Below are 23,410 nucleotides of genomic sequence, written 5' to 3' on the forward strand. Positions count from 1 at the left end.
GCGCGCTTAAAGGGGCCGCCGGTCCCGAGTGGAGCAGGTGGTGCTTCGCTGGAGCGCCGCCTCCTGGGGCTGAGGGGAGAGGGCTGCAGGCAGGGCCGGGGGTAGCGGGGGGGCCCCAAACAGGGCGTCGGGGGCCTGGGGGGCAGACAGGCCTGGAAGTAGGGCGTAAGAGCAGTGAGGGGGCCCCAGGCAGGGCCTGGAGTAGTGAGGGGGGCCCTGAGCAGGAGCTGGGGGGGGAGAAGGGCCTCTAAGCAGGGCTTAAGAGCGGTTGGGGGGGGCGGGCAGGTGTCATAGGTGAGGGGAGAGCCTAATCGGGGCCTAGCAGGGAGGGAGGGGTCCCCAGGCAGGGCCTAGAGTAGTTCTGGGGTCCCCAGGCAGAGCCCCAGGGAAAGGGAGCTCTTAAACAGGGCCTAGTGTGGGCCCAGGTGGGACCTAGAGTAGTTGTGAGGTCCCCGAGCAGGCCCTGAGGGAAGGGGGACCCCAAAGCAGGGCCTAGCAAGGAGAGGGGTCCCCAGGTAGAGCCTAGGGTAATGGTGGGGGCCTCAGGCAGGGCCTGGGAGTGAGGGGGGGACCCTAGGCAGGGTCTGGGGGTGAGGAGAGTCACCCAGGCAGGGTTTGGGGGTGAGGGGGGCCCTTTGCAGGGCCCGTGGGCACTGAGGGGTCCCCCAGCAGGACCTGGCCCAACTGCCTGCCCTGCCCAGGGAGGGTCTTCACAGGATCTGGGGTGGCACTGAGGAAGCAGAGGGGGAAAGAGCCCCTGGCGCTCTCCCTGCTTCCTCCCGGATTAGACGCAACGCAAGAAGCCACCTCCGAGTTCATGCATAAAAGATCAATGGAAATGGTTGGTAACCTCCAAATATTGTTAAGCTTAATTAAGCCTTAAGGACCATGTGAAGCATTAGCAGGCAGAGCTGCTCGTTAGCACAGCGAGGGCTTTGTTGGTTACTGCGACCTGAGCTGCAGGATATGTTAGTTCTTCTAAACCGCATCCTTAGGGCTGTTGTTGGAGGCCCCGAGTCCTTCCTCAGACCCTGTTTTCTGCCTCCCTGTGGCAGCGAGCCCACAAGCTGCCCCAAACACCTTCCTCTTGAACAGCAGCATCCTGCAACGAGACCCATCAGCATCGGTGGGCTCTCCCCCAGCACGTGGCAGGCATGGAGTATCTCTTGCCTGTGTTAAAGAACAGGCTCCTTCCTGGAGAGGCTGTCATGTCCCCTTCTCACCATAAACATAGCCAAAACATCACCAAAAAGTCAAAGGTAAAGATGGGGGAGGGTGTGTGTTTCTCAGGCTCTGGCCCTGCTGGTCCCCTTCATCCAGCAACAGCACAGCAGTGGATTTATGGAAATAACACCTTTTTGGTTCAAGCATCCTCTTGCCTTGAAATTAGACCCACTGTTGCAAAAGTCAGCAGTTCTCACCCTCTTGGCGTGTTTGCCCTGAGCATCTATCAGCTGAATTGGCCTTTGTGGTCTAACCTGAAGAGACTTCCCCAGCGTTAGCCTGTCTCTAATTACTTTGGTATGAGTTTAGGGTCTAAATATTGTTATAAAATCTGTTGCAGATTGCTCAATAGGGTTTGGATCATGCTGTTGTTGTGGGACTTCAGATGTAAAAGGCACGAAAGTAAAGCTCTTCAGCGAGGTGTGGATGAGCTGCTGTGCGCAGACCTGGTGTCACAATCCCCTGCCCAAGATCCACCAGCAGAAGGTGCAATCGGAGGTCTGGAGCTGTGTATGGAGAAGGTACGATGCAATTTCCTAGTAGTTTCTGTGTGTAAAGTCTTCCTACTTGGAAATAAATTTTAAAAAGCCATATGGATAGCAGTAAAGGAGAACAAAAGGAAGAAAACAAACCCCTTTCTCTCCTGATTTGGTTAAACTTTGTGTTTTGGTCAGAGTTTGAGGGCAAAACCTTCTTTATCAAGCTCATTTTCAGGCATCTCAATCAACAATATCATTGTTCTCTTCCTGTTTAAGTGAACTGCTCATGAATAATGTACTGGCTGCCTGATGAATATGCACGGTGGCTGGTGTGCCTGGGAGGGCTTCATAAATAATTCATGCCCAGAAAATGTTCTTCACCTTGCAACTCTACAGGAACTGTAAAAAAAAAAAAATATTTACCCTTTAAAGTGGGAGAGAAGATGGCCTGAAACCTGCCCAGGGAAATGCTGAGTGAGGCAGGTTGGAGTTGAGCACAGCAAAAGCAAGGGAAGGGGAGAGGCACCTCCGGGCAGCGAAAGAAGCCACATCCAAGAAGGTGATTTCTGAGCTCTGATGCCCGCTCTGCAAACTGAGTCCTGCAAAACCCCAGAGCTTGTTGAAATTGCTCAGAAATTGAGGCTGTTCAGCAGCTCGTGGGTTCAGGCCTTACTTGTTCTTGTAAACACATGCCTTTTTCTGCTCTGCTGACATCACTGTACAAAAAACTTCCATGCAAAGGAAAAGTGAAAATGCTTTGGGAGGTGAAAGGGGCCAGGAGAAGGCCTTTACATGGGAAGGGCCAGGCTCTTCAGAAGGCACCTGCCTTCAGATGCCTTGGGGTCATTTTTATTTGTATGTTTTATCACTGATTACTTTGTTTAATGGCCTCTTGGACCTCCAAGAGGAAAACTCCAGTTAATGTCAAAAGCTCTGAAAAACCGTCTCGTGGTGTCTTGAGCTGTGCAGTTCCAAAATGGAAACCTGTGAAAGTCGAGGCGGTTTGGGGATGCCTGGCCCCACGGCAGCAGGCTTCGCTTCGCTTCCCACGCCGGGCAGCTCTGGGAGGCAGAGGGACTGTGCGGAGAGCCGCGTCGCCTTGGCGCTGTGCAGGTAACATGCAAAGCAGACAGAAGCGTAAATGGTCCAGTCTGCCCTTTGGGCGAGCAAAGGCCCAGGCTGGAGGTCCTCATTTACCTGACAGGAGGTTATTTAGCCCTGACTGGAAGCAGAACTGGCTTGGGAAATATCAATGATTTGCCACTTTAAGAAACTAAAAATTCTGCTGACGATACTGCTGGCTGCACTAGCAGATAAGTGTTTGTGGAAACTTTACTCAGGTGAGTAATCAGAGGTGAAAGGTTGTTTAAGGCAGTGAGCGCTCTGCAGGTGTAGGCCTGTAATTAAGGACGTAATTGAGGATGTAAAAACAACGAATAAACAACTGATAATTGCTCTATGATATCTTCCACCTAGGCAAAGCTCTGCCCTTCCTTCCACCACCAATGACGTTAAGGGGGTTGTGTCCCTGGCTTTACCGGGACCAAATTTCACCCAACATAACAAGGTGACGTAGGGAAGGCCTGAAAATCCCATGGACACTTTAGAAGCTATTTACAGCTTTCAGGGAGGAAAAAAAAGTCCAAGGCTAGATCTATCATGGCACTGAAGAACCTGCACTAAGCCCCCTCTGTGGCCACTAAAAGCATGTGCTTAAGCTCAGATTCAGCAAAGTTTGTGAGCAACTGGAGTCACTTTGCTGCATGGAAGCCAAAATAAAGTCTGGCTTGCTTTTTTCTGCCCTCTCAGTCATTCTTGGCACATCTGGAATAAGCTGGTTCATGGAATATTTGTTCCTTGTAGGACTGGAAACCTTTCTGTAGCAAATTAGATGTGCCAGAAACCACATGGTCAGGTGCAAACCCTTCTCTGACCCATTACTGAATATGATTAGAGCAGCCAAGTCAGCAGAAGAAGTGTGGACAAGAAAGCTGCAATATTAATTTGGTCACCTACCAAGAGTTCTCGTTGACAGAGCAAGCACTGGAACAAAGGACACATTCTTACAGTCAGCACTTTAGTTTTACCAGCTATTTCTGTCAAACAGTTAATTAAAATCCCCCCCCCCTCCCTCCCCAAACAAGCTATTTTCCTGAAAAAAAAGCTTTTCGGCACTCATAAAATTAATTCCTCTTGAAGAAAAATTAAAAATGCAATGTGCACCCTTTCCCCATATGCATCATATTAAATAGTATGCCAATGTATGTAAATGAGTCTGAAATTCAACTAGATGGAAGTATTTAAATATTCATAATCACAGTACAGCATATGCAAACCAGGCTCTCAGCAGAATTGCACTGCAGTCTCAAATAACAGCTGTACTCGGGCGAAGATGCTTTAACATATCTCATTCGGTTATTAATGAAAATGTGGTCAGCTCTGGGTGTGTGTTTGTTAATATTTGTGCAGTGGTATTAACCTCTGCCAAATGTTAAGCACGTACTTAATTCCTATTGAAGTCGGTGAATCTAAGTAGAAACTTCAATGATGTGCCTACATATCACCTCGCCGTTCACTGAACTCCTCTAATTTGTTGCTAATCGGCACTAAATATTATCATATTATGTTGGTAATACGGATAGTCTAGTCTACGTTACGTTAATTCGAGAAACCTTTCTATACACACAAGAAGGGACGTGGGATGGAATTTAGCCTTGAAGAATGGCACATGATGTTTACGCTTTTTTAACGTTAATGCACGTTACTGAAGTTCTAATGTATATATTCACTCATGTATAATCAGTGCGGTTTTGAAGCAAGTTATGAATATCTTATGATGAACGCAGAAAGGTGTATTATGAGGCAAGGGTTTAAAATTAGTCCATTAGCTTTTTCTGCGGAGAAAGACAGAAGGTGTAATTCTTTTCAGCTAATATGGATTTGAAAGAATGAAGTAAAAATAATTCAGCTTTATCAAGCTGTGCTCATTTTTAAGAGGTGCCAATAACTGAGATGTTATGTCGGAGCTTGTCTTTTTTTCTCCTTTTCCCCTGCTTGGAGATAAGAAGGAAGTTACAACTTAAAAATTATAACATACAAAATGCAAGATAATAATATACTTTGCTTCCTTTCTTTTTAATTATTTCAAACAAGCTATAATTGGTCCATAAGTTGGCTTGAAAAGCTGCAGAATTGCACCTGCGCTTCTAATGAGCTTCGCAATTATAGAAATAGTTTTCTTCCTTCTTTTAATTATGGAGTGACAAGGTTAAAGTTGCACCTGAGTTCCCTTTATGGAGCTTGTTTCCTTGCTCCCTCACCTGATCCACAAAAATCCCACAAAAAAAAAGTCAAAGTTCCCTCCGAGCCGGCGGGTGAGCTCCGGTGACTGATTCATGGAGCGGCGTGCACGGCACAGGTCCGCACGGTCATGCCTGGGGATTAAAATCGCCGGTGGGATTCAGGGAGCCTCCAGTAGCGTGTTTCCCCCTGCGGAAAGACGTGGAGTTGTCACTCGTGAGCCACCGCTGTGTGTGTGTTCTCTTCACCCCAGGAACGTCGGCACTGCTGAACCGGACGGCCGAGAGCAGCCCCGGCCCTGCAGCCTGAAGCTCCGACCTTGCACCTTCCGCGGGCGAAGGCGGGTGGAGAGGGGCGACGAGCGCGGAGGCAGCATCAGCTGCGCTGGCCGGCGCATCCCGTCGTCCCCGCGGAGGAAGGGTGCTGCCGTGCGCGGCGTGTCCGGTGGGTACAACGCGTCCTTGCTCCGGGTTTCCATCAGCGTCCCGGGGACCTGTACGTGCCCGTCGGGGACCCGTCAGGTCCTGTTTTACCTAAACCCACGGTTTTCAGAGCAGCCCGTGGAGGCCGTAGGCTTGTGGCCTCAAGACTCCTGAGCCGCTTTTGAGGGGTCCGCGCAGGGAGCACGGGAACGCAGGGCTCTGCTCAGATGTGCAGCCCCAAAAAGACAAACGTGGCTCTGCCACGGCCCCAAAAAGAGGGATACGGCCCCAAAAAGAGGGATGCGGCCCCGCCGTGGGCCGGCGTGGCCGGGGGTGCTGAAGCCGCCAGCCCCTGTGCCGTGGCAGGGCCGGGAGCCGAGCGAGCCGGCCTCCTGCATATTATGCCGGGAGGCTGGATCTGAGGCTAATGCTATGCCGGGAAGATGGAGCGTCCTGAATTATTACTGTGGCTTCCCCGTGCGAAGGTGGGCGCTGCTGCAGCCGGGGCCTCCGGCTCCCCCTCAAAGCTGCTCCGAGGCTTTTGGGGTGGCTTGATCAGTTGAACGAAAGCCCCAGCCCCTCCCTGGCGGGAGCGAGTTTGGCCCCGGGGCTTTGCCGCGAGCCCTGGCCCGGAGGGAAGCGGATGACAGGCTGCGGGGTGGGCGGGGGGCGGATTGGATCCCTTGTGCCGCCCCGGGGTGGTGCGCGCTAATACGATGATTAACGTAGTAATTTATGGTGATGAAATGCCGCGTTAGGGTTATGACGAGCCGGCTCAGAGCCGGGGTCAGGGGGTCGGGAGCGCTGCTCCGGGCCCGACCTGGAGGTGTGGGGCAGAGCGGGGGGCTCCCCGGCTCCCCCCAGCGCCCTGGGGGTCGTTAACTGAGTGGGGTTTGCAGACCCCCAACTGGGGGGCTCCAAAGCGTAACCCCGAAGGGGTTGAGGGGCTCCGGTTGGGGGAGGATCGGGGGTCTGGGCTGGTGTTCGGGGTGGTTTGGCCTTTGGGGGGTCGGAGAATGCGGATCCAGGTTTGGGGGAAGCTCTGGGATTTGGGGGTCTGGGTTTGGGGAGGGCTTTGGAAAGGCGGCTGCGGGTTTAGGGGGTGCTGGCACTTAGGGGTCTGGGTTTCGGGGGCTGCTGGGATCGGTGCTCTGAGTCTGGGGGGGATCCAGCTCCTATGGGGGCCTGGATTTGGGCAGCTGTGGCTCTTGGCGGGGGGGGGTGTCATGGATTTGGGCTCTGGCAGTGCAGTTTGGGGGGTCCCGGGTTTTCAGCTCTGGGTTTGGGAGGGAGCCGGGGCTTGGGGGGTTCTGGCCTGGGGATGCTCTTATTTGGGGGGGGGGGGTGCTCTGGTTTGGGGGAGTCCGGGCTGGGGAGGGGGGTCTCCAGGCTGGAGAATCTCTGGGGTTTGGGGGGGGGCTCCGGGGTTGGGGACCCGCTGGGTTTGGGGGGCTCCGGGGTTGGGGACCCGCCGGGTTGGGGGGCTCCGGAGCCGGGGGGGGGCTCCGTGCGCCCCCGGCGGCGGCGGGCAGCGTGGCAGCCCCGCGGATGCGGCAAAGGCCTGCGCATAAATTATGTTCATGACGCAGCAGCTAAAAAATCCCATCGCGGGGTTTTTTGGGGGGGGGGAAAGAGAGGGAAAAGAAAGGGAAAAGGGAGCCCGGGGGCGGCCGGGCCCTGCCGAGCGCCCGCAGCGCTGCCCGCGGCGGCCGCCCCGCGCCCGGGGGGGTCCCGGCTCCGTGTCCCCCCCGTCCCCCCCCCCCGCCGCTTTGTCCGCCGCCGCTGTGAGATGAATTTTTAATTAGCCGCCGGCGGAGGGGCGGCGCGGAGCCGCGGAGCCCAGCGGCGCGGAGCCGCCGCGCCGAGCCGAGCCGGGGCCGCGGTGAGTGCGGGGCCGCGGCGGGGCCGGGGCCGGGCCGGGCGGGGGGCGGCGGCGGCCCCGCCGCGGTGAATATGCAATGCCGTAATTAGCATAATTTATATATTTATGATAAAGAGAGAGCGGCGTTGCGGGGGGGGGGGGGAGCGGAGCGGCGCCGGGAGCGGCGGCAGCGGGGGGCGCCGGGGCCCCCCAGGAGCGGGGCTGGGGGGGGCTGGGGTGCCCCAAGGGGGGGCACCGGGGGGGGGATTAGCGCTGGGGGATCCCAAGGGAGAGCGGGGTTTGGGGGGAGCCGAGCTGGGGTGCCCTGGTGAAAGGGGGGACGGGGATGGCAGGTCCCGGGGGAGATGGGGGGCACGGGGGGGTTTTGGGGGGGGCAGGAGAAATCGGAGTAGGGGGAGAGGAGAAATAGGTTTGGGGACAGGCAGTGCTGGGGGCCCGGTGGTGATTTGGGGGGGGTCCCCGGCGAGCAGGGGGGTCCTGGCAGGGGCAGGCAGAGGCTCAGCAGGGATTTGGGAGCCTGGGGTGGGGGGTGCCAGGCGGGGGGGGTGGAGAGCAGGGCTGGGGGGCACAGGAGGGGTTTGGGGGGGTGCCAGCAGCACAAGGGGCAGGAGGGCTCGTGCACCCCCCTTCCCAGGAGAGTCACTGCCCCGGGTACCCCGCGGGGGGGGGCAGCCCCCACCGCTGCGCTCAGCCCCCTCGCTTGCGTTTTGGGGTGGGGAGGGCGGTTTTGGGTGCCGCAGAGCCGCAGCAGGGTGAGGTCCCAGCAGTGCAGAGGACAGGGGGCTGCCCCCCCCCCCCCCCCAGCGCCTGGGGGTGCCCTCGGGAGGTCCCCAAATTGCCACCGTGGAGCAAAACGCACCCCCGGCTGCGCTGCGCTCCCGTCACCGCCCCCGTGACGGAGCAGGGACGGGCTCCCTGCGCGCACGTACAGCGCCGTGCGCAGCCCGCCGAGCCCCCGACGGCCCGGGCCGTGGGTCGAAAGCACCCCCGGGGCTCCCTCGTGGGGCCAGTGGGGGGGAGACCCCAACACGGCAGGGGCCCAGGCGTCCCCAGGGGCCCAGGCGTCCCGGGGTCCGCTCCTTGGGAAGCGCGTGCTGGGGCGGCCCGAAACAGGAGAGCGTGCGGGATGCCCGGCTTGGCGCGAGGCCGCGGGGCCCTGCGAACAGACCGCGATGTCCGTCCGAGGGTCCCGGGCCCGGGGCGCTCGTCGGACCGGCGGGCAGGACGCAATCGATGCTGCAGTCGGTATTTTTGGGGGGACGGACGGGAGCTTCTAGTGCGGTCTGAAATCTGCGCCCGGTTTTGCCGCCCTCCTCTTGTATGACCTTGGGAGCTGAGCTTAATCCCTCCGCTCCACGGATGTGCAACGGGAATGAAAATGCTTTCCTGTCTCCGCAGGGAGATGAGCGGGTTCCTCGGGAGCGGCAGGATGGGTCTGCACGGCAGCCGCGGCAAGGGGGGATCCCCGTAGTCCCGGGTGCTGCTGAGCCCGAGAGCGGGTTTCCCTTGGGATTACAGTGGGCTCACGCCCGGGAGCCCCTCAAACGCGGGAAGCAACGGGGAAGGGATTTGGCTGAGGTCGCATGGCCAGTTGGGAGCGGAGCGCCGGTTCCCGCGGGCCGTCCCGTCCCGCCCCGAGGGATTGAAGGTGTCTAGGGTGATAGCGGCCAAACAAACGAGAGCGCGGCGTGGCCGGGAGAGAAAAGTTTAATGCTGCAAAGAGGATTTTACAAATAATGGAGTTAAACGCCCCAAACTGGCAGGAAACGCTGGTAAAACGTTTGCTTTTTTTCCCCCCTTTCTAAAAGCAGTTTTTGTAAGATGAGCCAGCTCTGCAGGCGTTCGGAGTGGGACCCTCTCTCTGCCTGGCATTTCCTGCCCGCGCTGCAGCAGCAAACGCTTTGATTAAGCAGCCAAAAGGTCTCCCGAATTCCTCTGCATGGTCGGGGTCTCGAGCGGGCCGCGCTCGCGCCCGCGCTTCTCCCCGGTGGCTCCGGGCCAAATCAATGTGAACCGGCCTCCGGTTAGCGCAGCTCCACCTCGCGTACGGACTTTGCATGTCAAAGCGCAGCTCTGGGACGAGATGATCCAGGCTGGGAAGAGCCTCTGCCGCGCGTCGGGGGCTCCGCTTGCTCCACTGAGGGGTTTTCCCGGTGCAAGCCTGGAGCCGGAGGCAGGCACGTATCCGAGCTCGAACTGGCCGCTCGATCTGCTGGATAAACTTCGTTATCGCTGTCCCAGCAGCCCATTCCCTCGCGGCCCCGTGGGGCAGCCAGGCATCTCTTTGCCTGCGTTGGAGTCGCTCCCTTCGGGCTCCCAAGTGGGTTTTCCCGGGGATTTGGGGCTTTGGCCTGCCCCAGCGTGGCTTTTTCCAGGAACAATGTTGGCTCCGGCTGGGGCCGAGTGAGGGAGCGCTTGGGGAGCTGCCATGCCTCTCCCCCGGGCGGAAGAGACCTCTGTCTCAAAGCCTTCACGGTCCTGCGGCGGGGGCTGTCACCAGCTTTCCCGCAGAGCCCCGATCCTCGGGAATTCGCAGCCGGCAGCGAAGCGCGCCCGGCGCTGCAGCGGGCAGGCCAGACCGGCGAGGAGCCACGTCAGCGGCCTGATGCTGCCGGGCACGAGGGCCGTTTCGCTGCAGCCCAGCGATGCAGAGGGGCTGTTTTACGGCCACGTTCCAAGTTTCTTGCTGCTTAGAGGAAAGGTTCGGACGAGGAGGCCGGGATCGGCCAATTCAGCTCCTTTCCCACCGGAAAAAATACTTGTGCATGCAGGCGTGTGTTTTTTATGGTGCCCAAGGGGGCTCTGAAGTCCTGTAAGCCTCTTTGCGCCGAGGAACCGAGCGCGGTTCTTCACCTTGGGGTCAGGCAGGGCCTGGGCACCCAGCGGAGAAGGGGCTGGTTGAGCCCGTCGGAGCAGAGCTCGGGCGCGCGGAGGTGTTTTCTGCGGCGGGTCTTCGTCGGAGAGCTGCTCGCCGGGGTGGTGGGTCCCATCCCATCCCCTGCCTCAGTTTCCCCATCGGTAAATGAGGCTGCGACTGCCGGCCCGCTAGCTGTAAACGTTCTGGGGACCTCGGTGTTGGGAGAATGTGCTTCTTGGCAGAAGCAAAAGTCTGTTTTCTAGAAAAGAGAAATTCCAAGCGAGCTTGAGAGTCTTCTGAGAAAATCAGATGCCGATGCTGTTTTTAACGATTGCAGTTGCTTTCGCAACAGCTGGTTCTTGTGCGAGCGGTGTCAGCTCGGAGCGCTGACCAGCAATGAATCAATCACAGAAAAAGTCTTTGGAAAGATAAATGTAGGAAGGTAAAAAGGCATTTTTTCAGGAGGGAAGCTAATTTGTTTTAAAAAAAGAAGTTTGCAAGCCTTTCTCTCCAGCTGTGAGAACTGGAAACGCAGTGAGAGAGATGCTCAGTGCATTTGCACCAGCTTTTCGGGTTTCTCCACCTGGCAGCGGTGCCTCGCCTCGCTACCGCACTGCTTGTGGTGCAGCCTGGGATAGGAGCGTCCATCCAAAAGAATTAAGCCAGGATAACGATAGTGAGTAATTAGCACACCGTAACCATGTCCAGAGTGTCTCCTATATAGACCAGGTCTAATTAACCTCTTAGGGCTTCTCACCTGTGGCAAGTTTGCTCAAACTTAGATTTCCACCCACTTGGGATGCAAGTGGCTACATCTCTGACTCATCAACACTTGTAATTAACATGGCAATTATATTCGCAGTGAGACTCAGAGCATCTTAAATTATCCTCTCCTTTTTTTTTCCCCCTTCTTTTTTTTTATATTATTATTATTTTGTGCATTTCATTTCCTTGTCACCATCTGTTGTGAAATGGCTGTCTTCTTGCTGCGTTGCACTTAACACCACCATCTGGCCAAATTATTTGTCCCATTAATTGCAAAAAAACGTGTGAAGAAGCAAAATGAAATGGTACTACGAACCTGCACAACGTCTGCTGAGCGGGAGGCGGCCTGCACCGCTATCCGAAGCGTGCCGCCGCGCCGAGCCTGACATTATGAAATGTCTGTTTAATCGTCTCGCGCGCTAATTGGTCTCTTTGCACAGCGCTGAGAAAAATTTCTCGCTCTTCTCCTCGCCGCGTTATTTGAGGCTTCCCCCACGGGGCAGGCCTGGACAGATCTAAGGCTCTCGCGGAGATTAAGACAGCAGTTAGAGCGCGGATATTGTGCCCTCTTCAGCCTCACGCTGCTCTGGTCTTGCTGGAATAAATCTGCAGTTCTGAGCGAGGCTCTTTAACTCGTTAGCTTGTGATGGATTTGGGCGGATAAAAATGAGGGCTGCTACGTGCAGCAGTCCTTAGATCAGCCGTCTCCAAATCACTGAGGAAAGTGAATATATACGTTAAGTTTTAGTTACTGCAGGCTGTAGGGACGGCTTGCAGATTAGCCTTGAATCTCCTTCTTGCTTTGTTCCGTCTCCTTTGGCAGCGATGAGGAGTAAGAGGGGAAAATCAGCCTGCAGGGATGAGGATGCTCGTTAGTTGTCCCGTCTTGCTGAGACATATGGGATCTCATTGCTCCTCATCGCTTCCCGGGATGATCCCGAAACGCCCAGGCGAAAGGAGCTGTGCCGGGCTCTCCCGGCACTGAGACAGCTGTGGTTTTCCTTTCCCTACAGCCGACCAAGTAAACCTGGAGCGCCGCAGCCGGAGAGCCTTCCCCGACGAGCAGGACCCGCGAGAGCACCCCGCCGCCCGCCACGAGCCTCCTTCCACCCCGGAGCAAACAGTGAGTGAGTTCACGGCGCTCCCGGCCCCGGATTTCCCTGCGGATAGCTGCCGTGTCAGGGTGCGCTTGCTTCCCGGGGGTTTCCTGGTGCTCTCCGTCCCCTCCGGGCGCTGCTCCGGAGGAAATCTGCAGCGCTCCACGCAGGATTTGGTTTTTTTTTTTTTTTTTAAAACACGCCCCAGCTTTTTAGGAAGGGTCTCCCGCAGACGGAGCAGCGCTGGGGCCGTTCCCCTCGCTGCCCGGCCGCTGCTCCCTGGCGCAGCATTTCCCAAGCAGCCGAGGGAGTCAGGGCTTGGAGACCTGCTTGCGCAGCTGCGCCTCGGATTAGCGCCGGGAGCGCGTGGTTTCTCCGCTGGGATGGGATTTAATGCGTAGGTAGCGCAGCTGCTTGGGTACCGCCGTGCGCTTGGGATTCATCTCACCTAACGGCAGGCTCCGGGGTAGCGGTAGGAAGGAGCAGCCACGTGCCGAGTGTCGGGAAGACGCTGGGTGGTTGTTCCTAGTTAGCAAAGCCCCGGGGGCTGCTCTTAAGTCGTGCCAGCATCTGTCCAGGCCGGCACTGGTGATGCAGGGAGAAGATAAAGTCACGTATAGCAGCGACCTAGAGCGCGCCGTGGGGTGAGCTCTGCAGGACGTGGAGGCAGAGCCTTCCCTGTCCCCCCGCCAGCCACCCCCAGAGGAATTCAGAAAGTCCCTCTTCCCACAGGAGAGATTTTCCTTAGCTCGTTCGCTCTTTCTGCAGCAGGACGCTTTGCACCTTGGCGTTCCTGGTGTTTCTCTGTGGCTGCCCCACGCAGGCAGTGCAGATATCCCTCCTCTGACTTCCTTGCTGTTTGCCGGGCTCTGGCTGTCGGAGAGCTCATTAACTTTTAATACCGCCAGATGCCTGCATAAGCCACTCGCTCGTCCCTTGCTCTGTTCTCTGTTGCACTGGAATAAATTGTTAATTAAACAGTGCACTGGCATCCCAAGGTGTTTGTCTACTCTGAAGCTAAGGCCGGGTTTAAAAATTCACAGTAGCTACCAGAGATCAGTCACTGGCTGCTATAAATGTCCTCATTCAATCTGACAACAGGGCTAAAACTTTGCAGCTTGCTGCGGCCGGCAGAGTCGCTGGTTTTGGGATCTGCTTTAATCTTTGGGTTGAGCCCGGCAGATCTGGAGCAAGCGGTTTGTGAGCCTCGCCCGGCGCTCGCCGTGGAATTAGCCCCGTCTCTGCTGGGACCCCAAGCGTCACTTCGCTGCGGATGATAAATAATGAGTGGCATTTGCAAAATACAGCCAAAGGGAATTAGAAGCTCAGCCCCTGTTGAGTTTGAAATGAGAATTTGGGCTCTTAATTCAATTTAGGCCCCTTTGGATCAACAGGATCCAAATAACTATGTTTACTAATTGCATATAAATGCCGGGCCCCGCTAAGGATACGCTCCACGGCCTCAGCGGGAGTCTGGTGGCTTCCGAGATGCAGAACACAGTGAGCATCATTAAACGGCTCATAAAATGAAGCCAAAGGGATGTTTTCCGGATCCTTTTGGCTGGGCGGGAAGCGCCTCGTGGTCTGACTTGACTAGCCGATATATCACGGGAGAGCTGAGCTGTGGGGTGGCGGGCGGTCTCCGCAGCAGGCCACATTCCCTCGGGGAAGTAAAACCCTTCAGACAAGACAAATTAATGCAGCTTTGGGGAGAAATTCCCTTTCGGATCAGTGGCGATCCCTGGGGGATTGCTCTCTCTGGTTGGGGTGCTCGGAGTGGGGGACAGATTGCGGATTCACAGAGCTCGCGGGGTGCTGAGCGGCCTGGTCTGCACCGTGCCAGCACCTTTCCTGGGGGGGAGGCAGGATCAGGCCTCAGACAGAGATAGCTCTGCTGGTCGGCGCCCGGGCCGGAGGTGATCCCGCGCTGCCTGGCGTTGTGGGACAGCCCGGGCCGGGAGAGCGCGGGTCTGGCTGCACCTACCAGTGTAAACATGCCCCCGGGCTCCCGAGCAGTTGCACAAACAAGGACACCTTCGCACATGCATCAAGTGATTTTGAATGTCATCCAGGCTGGCTGGTTAAATGCATCCCAGAGACATTGCTAATAAAAAATTCATAAGCCTCTTATAAAGGCAATTATGCTTCTGTAAGGCAGCAAGGGGACAATACGTGACCAAATGAGTTAATGAAGGACGTTAAAAGAGGAAGAGTTGCCTTCCAACAGGTGGGCCGAGTCCCTTCCCTTCGTGAAAAACTCATCTCGCCCGCTGGGAAATTTCAGCTTAATGAAACAGCCACATCAAATCCGATCCCCTGAGGAAAGAGCAAACGGACTCTCCTGCCTCTCGCGTTCAGGCTCGCGATGGCTGTGACATGTCGCTCGGGGCCCTGCTGAGCTTTGAACGGGAGCAGTTTCACATGGGCCCTGCCTCAATTTTAAGGATTTTCCAAGGGCACAGCAGGGATTGGGTCCTCGTCTGCCGCAGGGCAATGGGAGAGGAGAAGGGGAAAGGTTTGGTCCTTGCCGTAACCGTTCCCTTGCTTTGCCTGGTGGATATTTGACGCAATTATATGGCACCCACGTCCCTACCCCGTGGCAGGGTGGCAACGCAGAGGGTGGCCTTTTGCAGCCTCCTCAGCGGGAAGGAGGTGGTGGAAAGCACCGGTTACACCAAAATCTGCCACCAGGGAGTTGTATACACAGCCACAGCACGGGGCAGAGGCGCGTTAGCAAGCCTTGCCCTGCTCCAGGTCGCCATCGGGGCCCACGTAGAGCGGGGAGAGGTGGATCATAGGGCCAGAGAGGAGCATACGCACGGCAGCAGAGACCAGGTTGCTCTGCTCCCGGGTCAAGCCAGTGTTTGATGCCCGAATTGCTTGCCGGTTCAGTGACAAACGCTCCTGTGTCCTTTCCTTGCAGCATGTGGAAAGCCTGAGCCGGCTCCCCCTGCCCTCTGCAGCCGCCTTCCCCGGGGACGCCATGGACACGGAGGCCGTGCAGCCCCAGGAGGCCTCGCTGACGGTCAACGAGCAGGTAGGGGCGGCGCAAGGTTCGGGGCGGCTGGCAGGAGAAGCTGCTGTAGCTGTTTGCACCCCAAAACGGGCAGGTTGGGAAGGCTGCAGGGTTTGGAGGGGAGTTCAGAGGTGGCCTGAGTCCCGCTGCGTGTGTAGCCTGTGGTCTCGTGGGGGAAAACAGCCCCACGCTCGTAACCAGCACGTTTCCCCCACACTTGGGCATGCAGAAGTTCAGCCCCGTCTCTCAGACATTGGCTCCCTAATCTCGGGTTTTGTTCGCAATAGAAGGAAGAGGGGGCCCCAGGTCCTGGTCTCGGCACCCCTGCGAGGCTCTGGGTGCCGTTGGCTCTTCACCCAGGGGTTTGGCTGTCTGCGGCCCCGCGGGAGTCCTGCGCCCCAGCCCTGCCCGTGGCTCCGGTGCCCCGCAGAGACATGTCTCACCATACCTGAAGCCCTCTTGGCCCAGCGTATGCTTGTGTTTCCCTCCAGAGGAGCAGGCATCTCTGCTCTCAACTCCTTTTCCGTGTGTCCCAGTGCACTATTGCACAGGGAGAACTCTGTCACGATTTGGAGGGCTCGTCCAGCTCAGACCTGCGGGGCTGTAAATCAGTGTTGGCTCTAGAGCTGCTCCAAAGTTTGCAGGGGATTTGGCTTGCTCACTTTAGCCAGCGCAGGGATGCCAGCTTTGCCTGGGGGCTCTAAAAGCAGTGGTGTGGCCATTAATAGTGGTGTTTTACTGCTGAAGTCGTCACCCACCGATGCACACGGAGCTGGGGTTAATTAGGGAGAGCCCCAAAACTGCTGATTACCTGCAGCAGGGACACCTTGCTAGTGCAAGGGCTCTGCGCTGGCTTTGGTCCCCGCAGATGTCCCCTCTCATGGGGACCAGGTGGGCTCCACTTGGCTAATTGCAAGGGTAACGGGAGGGCAGTGATTCGGCCTGGGGGCAGAGTGACCCCGGGAAGCTTGAACGCCCCGAGCTGACGGACGCTTTGGGGCACGTTGCCAGGTCATCGTGATGTCCAGCCACGAGACGATCCGTGTGCTGGAGGTCGGCGTGGACGCCCCGCTCCCGGCCGAGGAGGACCGGAAAGCCTTGGAGATGCCGGCGAGGGAGGTAGCGCGGGGCTCGCCGGGAGAGACCGCTGACGCGGCCAAAGAGGACGTCCTGCCCAGCGCCGGGACCTCGGGCAGCGGGGACGCGGCCGGTAAGGCACCTTCCTCCCCGGGCTCCTTCCCTGGGCTGCCCCGCTCCAAGCGCTGCTCGGAGACGAGAGGAGAGTTGCACCCGCGCTGGCCCTTCGGTGCAGGGCGCAGACTCTCTCCCTGCTCCGGAGCATCGCTCCTGGGCTAAGCTGAGCTCAGGATTTAGCAAAAGCAGTCTCTCTTGGAGCTAATTGGGGAAAGCGTCCTGCATTGAGGACAGCAAATGCTTAAAATAGAGGTTGTTTGCTGCCGAGCTGCTGCGGTGGGGAGCTCGGTCTCCCTGCAGCCCTGGAAGGAGCAGTCGCAGCGAGCGAGGAGCTGGGTTCCTCTTCCCTTTGCTACGCGCTGCTCCAGCGTGCCGACCTGGTACATCCCACCCCAGGGGTGGGAACGCGGCCTTGGAAACGAGCGTCGAGCACAGCTTTCGGGGAGATCCTGCTTTTCTCCTCGCTGCTTTTGGCCAGCACCTCAGTCCTCTCGCAGGTGCAGCTTGAATCTGCCTGCAGACGCTGCCATCCTCTCCCCTCTTCTGCCTGTTTTGAGCTTTAGCTTTAATACGACTTTCCCCTCCCTGGTTGTCACCTCCGTGGTGTGCCTGGACAGCACCGCCGCATCCCTGGGCTTGTCCTTTTGCCAAAAAAAACCCACCAGGCTTGTAGCTGGGCACTTGGGTGTCTTTTTAAGTCCTTTATAAGCCAAGGAGGTGACTATCCCTCCAGGCTGCAAGATGCTCCGGCGCTGCCGGCCCGTGGGCTTGAGGAGAGGGAGAGCACTGCGGGTTACGCCAAAAGCCGTCGTGCCCTGGGAGCGGTGCGAGATGGTGCCCGGTGACACGGTCTTCGCTTGGGGGGGAGCGCTGGGTATTAGCTGTGCTGTAAAAATAACGGGGCAGGGGGGAAACGCAGCTTATTTTCGGTATGAAATTTTTTAAAAGGTTTTTTCCGGTTTTGCAGACCTCTCGTTATTTCTGGGCCAGGAACCAAAGCTGAGAAATGCCTGGCTTTGAGATGAGAAAAATATTTATTTGGTAAAACTTTTCTGCCAAAGGAGAAGACAGGAAAAGAGTATTTTTTTTCTTTTTACCAAAATAGAAGAGGATTAAGCAGATTTTATACTCAAGGGTTACCATTATTAGAAGTTGAGCAGAATAAATACAAGAGGTCGCCCAAACAACAAGTAGGTCTTTCGAAAGTAATAAATACGGATTAGGAACGAGGTCCCCTATTACTTGACTGTTAATGATACTAAGCAATTTTAATACATTTTGCAAATCTGGGCAGAGGGTTGAGAAACGCAAATGAAAACTTTCAGTAAGAAACCTTTAGCAGAAGAGTGAAAGATTTCACCTGTGCGGTAAATTGTATCCATTTTCTTTGGTTTGTTATTAGCTTGATATTAGCCTTTTGCTTTGTCGTTAGTAGTTTTATTTGGCCTGTAATTGTATTTCAATCCAGGCAGGAAAGCTTTTTTTTTGTTTAAAGAAAGGCCCCAAAGCTAAGAGAAACCACCCCAAAATATAAAATGACCGTAAAACTTCACCTGTTTCAGACAGGAAGCTTTTTTCCCTAGAAAATTCCCTAGAAAGTTAAGTAAAGCTAAGTTGAATTGTGTGCGAGAGGGTCTGGGAATGCAGAGCCCGCAGACGCCCCGGTCCCAGCCGCTGGCCGCGCTCCAGGCCCCCGCGGGAGCGCTGAGCTCCTGCCCCTGCCATGGGTGGGCTGCAAGCCTGGGCGCTAAGGCCCAAGGGTCCCGGTCCCCTTCCCTTTCGTAGCCCCCGGGTTGGGCGCAGGGTTTGGGGGGTCGATGCCGCTTTAGCTCCCGCCGCGTTCGGAGCTGGCGGCGTCTCTCGAACTCGTCTCCTCTCCCCTTCCCCAGGCAAAGCCAAGGCAGCGCCCGGAGCGGCCTCCGCCGGCGCCTTCGGCCAAGCCCCGAGCCAGCAGCCGCAGCCGATGGCCCCGCTGGCCGTGCAAGCCGCCCCGCAGGTAACTACCCGGGCGCCGCGGAGCGGGGCGGGGGCGGCGCGGCGGGACCCCCGGGCAGGCGGCCGCTCGCGGAGACCCGGGGCAGCGGCGGCGGCTCTTGGCGCGGGGCGCGGAAGCGGAGCCCCGATCCAAGCCGCTCTGCCTCGGCCCGGCGCCCTCGCCGAGCGGGCCTGGCGCCCCGAGGTGCTGCCGGCGGCGCGTCGGGTGTTCACGGGGGCCCCCCGCGCCCCGCGGGGGCCGCGCGGAGCTGGGAACCCAGCTGCGGAGAGGGGAGGGACCCCGGGCCGCGCGGCTGCCGGCTCCGCGCATCCCCCCGTTGCGAAGACTGCGCTCGCTCTTGCCTCGCTGATGCTGTCTGCAGTGGCGTTGATTTTTGTTCTTTTTTAAATCTTGTTTACTTTTGCAGGTCTTGACTCAGGAAAACTTAGCAACAGTTGTGACAGGAGTAATGGTTCCAGCAGGGACAGTTACTCAACCTCTTCTTATCCCCATCAGTATTGCAGGTCAAGTGGCAGGTCAGCAGGGGCTGGCTGTGTGGACATTTCCTACAGCAACGGTCGCTGCCCTTCCCGGACTGACGGCTGCTTCTCCTACAGGGGGAATTTTCAAACCGCCTATAGCCAATCTGCAAGGTAACCGTTGCCCTTCTGCTTTCCGGCATCCCTAATCGCGCACCTGGTGCTCCCCAGCTTGCGCCGAGCCGCAGCCCGTCCTGCCCAGGATGGCTCCGAAACGGTTTAAAATCGTGGGGACGTGAAGACCTGGAGTTGGTTTTGTGACTCCCTGGGTGCAAAAATCGCTGGGAGCGTTGGACCAGGGTGACGAACGGGGAGGGCAGGACAGAGACGGCGAGAGGGAGAAAGGCGGCGAGGGGCATGAGAGGAGACCGCGTGGATCCAGTTCGGATTTGGGGCTCCGGACACGCCAGCCCCTTGCAGCGGCACAGCTCTGCCGGGGGACAGAGAGATCCCCAGCGCCGCCGAGACCTGCGGGGCGTCCCTGCCCGCGGCGGGAGAGGGATTAACGCCTCCCCAACCGTCGCGCCGCGATGCCAGCCGAGGGCTCCGTGCCCTTATCTGTCAGAGGGAACAGTCTCGTCTGAGCTCCCTCGAGAGCCACGAGAGGGAGAGTTTTTTCCAATAGTGATTCATCCCCCGCTAAGACATGCGAGCCGGGGAGATGACGTGACCCTGGAGGTGCCTCTCTCCCTCTGTGCTGACAGTAGCAGCCTGGGCAGCTGCTTTGGATTAAATCCAGCGCTTCAGCCGGGCCGGATGAGTCCTGCCGCAGCGGGCGAGCTCAGCTCTGCCTGTTAGGGGGGCGCGGGGGGTCTTTTCGGTGCAGGTGCGATTGCTGGTTCGGTTCCCTCCGGGGAGGGACTGGGGGCGGTGGGCGAGGAGGAAGGATGCAGCAGACCCGGGGCCGCGCCGACGGCCCTTTCCGCGCCCCGCTCACTCTGTCCGTCTTTGCTTGCAGCCGCCGCCGTGCTGAACACAGCGATCCAAGCGCCGGTGCAGCCCGCCCCGCCGCTGCCGGCCGCAGCGCAGCCCCGGCCCCCCGTGCAGACGCAGAGCGCCTTCGCCCCGGCGCCCGGCCAGCCCCCCATCCTGCCGCAGCCCGCCGCAGCGCCCGCGCCGCCCCTCGCCAAGCCCCTCGAGACGCAGACGCAGATCACCGTGCAGCCGGCAGGATTTGCCTTTAACCCTGGCATAGTAAGGAGCCCGGACAGACGGACAGAGCCGGACAAGTTTCCCTCCCGCTCCCCTTAGCCCGGCACTTTTGTGGCCGCGTGGAGCTGCAGGCGGGATGCTTCCCATGGACACCGCGCTCGTGGGAGACCTGCCTTTCTCTGGGTCCGGCCAGTGACTCGCGGGCGATCTTTCCAGATCCCCGGCCTCAGTTTCCCCCTCTATGATGGATGTTGATCTCTCCAGTGACTGCGCAGGAAGCCAGACAAGGGTTTAGGCGAAAACCCTGGCGATTAAGGACTCGGAGCGGCTGCTTCCCGCCGCGGCAGCGAGGCGGGAGTTACCCCGCCGCGGGGAGCCTCGGAGGGGACGCGGTGGCCCCGGGGCGGGGGGTGGCCTGCCTCTCGCCGGGCCGTCGGCGCGGCTGACGCGCAGCTCCGTGCACCCGCGCCTTACCGGCGGCTCTCGGTTCTCCGCAGATCAGCGCGGCCTCGCTCGGGGGCCAGACCCAGCTGCTCAGCTCCCTGGCAGCCGCCCCCGTGATCACAAACACCATCTCCAGCGTGCAGGGCATCGCGGGCCAGATCCTGACCAACGCCCAGGGCCAGGTAGGGCTGGGCGAGGGAGGCTGCCCGCGCTGCCCCCAGCCCTAGGGAGGAGGGGACGGGGACGGGGACGGCCCGTCTCCCCCCGGGGAAGGGTGCCTGCAGGACGCGCACCCACGGCGCCGGCTCTCCCCCCTCGCCCAGGTGATCGGCACCCTGCCGTGGGTGGTGAACCCCCCCGGGCTGACGGCTGGTGCGGCCGCGCTGCCGGCCCCCAACCTGCAGGTGCAGGCGGTGACGCCCCAGCTGCTGCTCAACGCCCAGGGCCAGGTCATCGCCACGCTGGCCGGCAGCACCATCCAGGCCGCGGCCGTCAAGAAAGCCAGCGCCCCCGAGTCGCCGGCCAAGAGCGAGGTGAGCGGGGCCGGAGGCTGCGGCGTCCCTCGCCGCCTTGCCTGGGGGCACCTCCGACATGCGACCTGGCCAGGTGCCCTCAGTGCCACCCCCCAGGGCCCCTGATGCCCGAAGTCTCTGCCCACTGATGGACCGAGTTTCCCAGTTCCCAATCGGGATGGGAGGAGAGCGAGCTTTGCCCTGGCGTGGGCAGTGGCGGTGGCCGGTCCCCGCTCCATCGTCCCCAGGCTCTGCTGCGTGCCGGGATGTGCTGAACCCGGTGCGGAGTTGGCTCGTCCCTGTCCCCAGCCGCTCGCGGGGCAGTTTCCCATTTCACCGCCCTCTCTGAGCCCCTTTCATCCCCGCCGCAAGGAAGAGCAGCATGGTGGCTGCTCTTGCATCCCCTGTGGAGGGAGCTTGCCCTGCTTCGCTCCGCGCTGTGCCCCGCTCCGGAGCGGCTGACGCTTGCTCTCCGCTCCAGGTCCAGCCCATCCAGCCGGCCCCGGCTCTGTCGCAGCCGGCTGTCGTCATCGCCAACCCGGCGCCGGCCGCGAAGGCCACGTCTGCTCCCGTCCCCATCACCTGCTCGGAGACTCCCACCGTGAGCCAGCTGGTCTCCAGTGAGTCACTCCGCTCCGCGCGCAGGGGAGAGGGTGGCAGGACGGGGAGAGGAGCCCCAGCCAGGTCGCGGGGCCGTGCCCACACGCTGCCAGCGCGGAGCTGCGGCTGAGCTGGGGGTTTTGCACGCCGGAGCATCGTGCGGGGTCTGCGCCGGCGTCAGGGAGCCGTGCAAAGCCGACGCGCATTATCGTGGGGAAGGGACACGACAGCTCGCAGAGGGCAAACGTTTCACGTTTTCGCCGCCGTCCCTTGGCTTGCAGAGCCCCAAGCCCCCAACGCCGGCGTCGACGAGGATGGGATTAACCTGGAGGAGATCCGGGAGTTTGCCAAGAACTTCAAGATCCGCCGCCTGTCCCTCGGCCTGACGCAGACCCAGGTGGGACAGGCTCTGACGGCCACCGAGGGACCTGCCTACAGCCAGTCGGCCATCTGCAGGTACCGGCCGCGGGGCTGACCTGGGATGGCGATAACGCGCGTGATCAGTGCCATTCCCTTCTCTGGAGGAGGAAAATCCGAGGAAGCTCAGGGCAGATCGGGCCGGTGATGCTGGGGTCCCCGGGAGGCTCTCGTTAGCCGCCTTTAGGCAGCGGTGAAACCCCGGTGTCCTGATTCGGGTGGCTGAACCGGCCCGAGAGCGGGGATGTCGCAGCCCGTAGCGCCCGCGTCTCGTCCCCGCGCTCCCCGGCGGCGCTGGCTCTCGCGGACCGTCTCTCGGTGCCGCGCAGGTTCGAGAAGCTCGACATCACCCCCAAGAGCGCCCAGAAGCTGAAGCCGGTGCTGGAGAAGTGGCTGAGCGAAGCGGAGCTGCGCAACCAGGAGGGGCAGCAGAACCTGATGGAGTTCGTGGGCGGCGAGCCCTCCAAGAAGCGCAAGCGCCGCACCTCCTTCACTCCGCAGGCCATCGAGGCGCTCAACGCCTACTTCGAGAAGAACGCCCTGCCCACGGGCCAGGAGATCACCGAGATCGCCAAGGAGCTCAACTACGACCGCGAGGTCGTCCGCGTGTGGTTCTGCAACCGCCGACAGACGCTCAAAAACACCAGCAAACTCAACGTCTTTCAGATCCCCTAAAGGGAAAGAGGGGGCCCGACGCGCCCGCCCGCCCGCCCCAGCCATGAGCACTTTGCGCCCAGCTTCCCCCTGCGCCTGGCTTTCCCCTCCGCCCCGCGCGTAGGTGTCCGTGTCCCCCCCCATGTGCCCCAAGCGTGTCCCCCTCGGGTGTCCCTGCGCAGCCCTGGCCCCCCGCTGCCTCTCTGCCCCCCCCATCCCTGTCCCATGCGAGGGGGGGCCCCAATTCCCGCGATTTTGCCCTTTCCGCGGAGTTTCCTGTGTTTCCCGGTAGCGTCACGGTCCGGCTGGCGGTGGTGAGACCCCGGCTCCCGTCACCCCCCCTCGCTTCTCGGGCCCCTCCGGTCCTCGGCTGCCCCCAAACCCGGTGGGAGCTTCTCCCTCCGGCTGCCCCCTCCCCGTCCCGACTGAGCCCCCCAGCACAGCCCATGTGGGGGATGTGGTTGTGGCCGGGGAGCGGGCGGCTCCCCCGTCCGTGGCTCGGGGGGGGACCCCATTTCGGAGCTGCTCGAGGGGTGGGAGCTGAAGCCAGTTTTGGGAGCTGCCCCGGGCAGAGCCGAGCAGGAGGGTGCGGGGGCAGCGGCGCATCCTCGCCAGGCCGGGACCTGGGGGGCATCGCCCCCACGGCACGGGAGGGACGCGGCCGGGCGAGGGGGCACCAGGGCCGGGTCTGCCCGCCGGGGACACGTCAGACTGATGCACTTGATGTAGTGGTGTGAAATAAACAGTATTTTTCTTTTTTTTTTTTTTTTCCTTTCCCGTTCTTTTTCGGAGTGGGGGGGGATGATGGGGTCATTCTTGGGGCCGACAGGAGGGTGTTAGTGGGGAAGTGGGTGTGAAAAGCGGGACTGCAGTCCTCACCC

The 23,410-nt window shown here is 59.4% G+C and overlaps 1 protein-coding gene across 5 annotated transcripts; it reads left to right on the forward strand.

Annotated features, from left to right (window-relative positions):
- The first annotated feature begins 632 nt into the window (after positions 1–632).
- On the forward strand, positions 633–23,289 carry POU6F1 (POU class 6 homeobox 1). 5 transcript variants are annotated; one of them, XM_026113966.2, is made up of 14 exons: positions 633–841; positions 1,565–1,745; positions 5,257–5,447; positions 11,943–12,052; positions 14,950–15,063; positions 16,054–16,252; positions 18,126–18,232; positions 18,639–18,864; positions 19,709–19,944; positions 20,400–20,528; positions 20,670–20,879; positions 21,340–21,478; positions 21,740–21,914; positions 22,205–23,289. In XM_026113966.2, exons 2-14 carry the CDS (start codon positions 1,651–1,653, stop codon positions 22,548–22,550), a joined length of 2,277 nt encoding a protein of 758 aa, XP_025969751.2. In that variant the 5' UTR covers positions 633–841; positions 1,565–1,650; the 3' UTR covers positions 22,551–23,289. The 5 variants fall into 5 exon arrangements, with proteins under 5 accessions (XP_025969751.2, XP_064354509.1, XP_064354513.1 ...); XM_064498439.1 differs by having other exon boundaries at positions 20,751–20,879; XM_064498443.1 differs by lacking the exons at positions 633–841; positions 1,565–1,745; positions 5,257–5,447 and adding an exon at positions 6,976–7,307 and having other exon boundaries at positions 11,943–12,056.
- The last annotated feature ends 121 nt before the right edge of the window (positions 23,290–23,410 follow it).

Source organism: Dromaius novaehollandiae, chromosome 28, assembly GCF_036370855.1.
Source record: "Dromaius novaehollandiae isolate bDroNov1 chromosome 28, bDroNov1.hap1, whole genome shotgun sequence".
Taxonomy (NCBI): domain Eukaryota; kingdom Metazoa; phylum Chordata; class Aves; order Casuariiformes; family Dromaiidae; genus Dromaius; species Dromaius novaehollandiae.

Coding starts and splice junctions, on each gene's coding strand:
- POU6F1 (XM_026113966.2), top strand. CDS start 1,651: ATGAGCTGCTGTGCGCAGACCTGGTGTCACAATCCCCTGCCCAAGATC. Junction 16,253..18,125: donor GGGCAGCGGGGACGCGGCCG/GTAAGGCACCTT, acceptor CCCCTTCCCCAG/GCAAAGCCAAGGCAGCGCCC. Junction 21,479..21,739: donor CGTGAGCCAGCTGGTCTCCA/GTGAGTCACTCC, acceptor CTTGGCTTGCAG/AGCCCCAAGCCCCCAACGCC.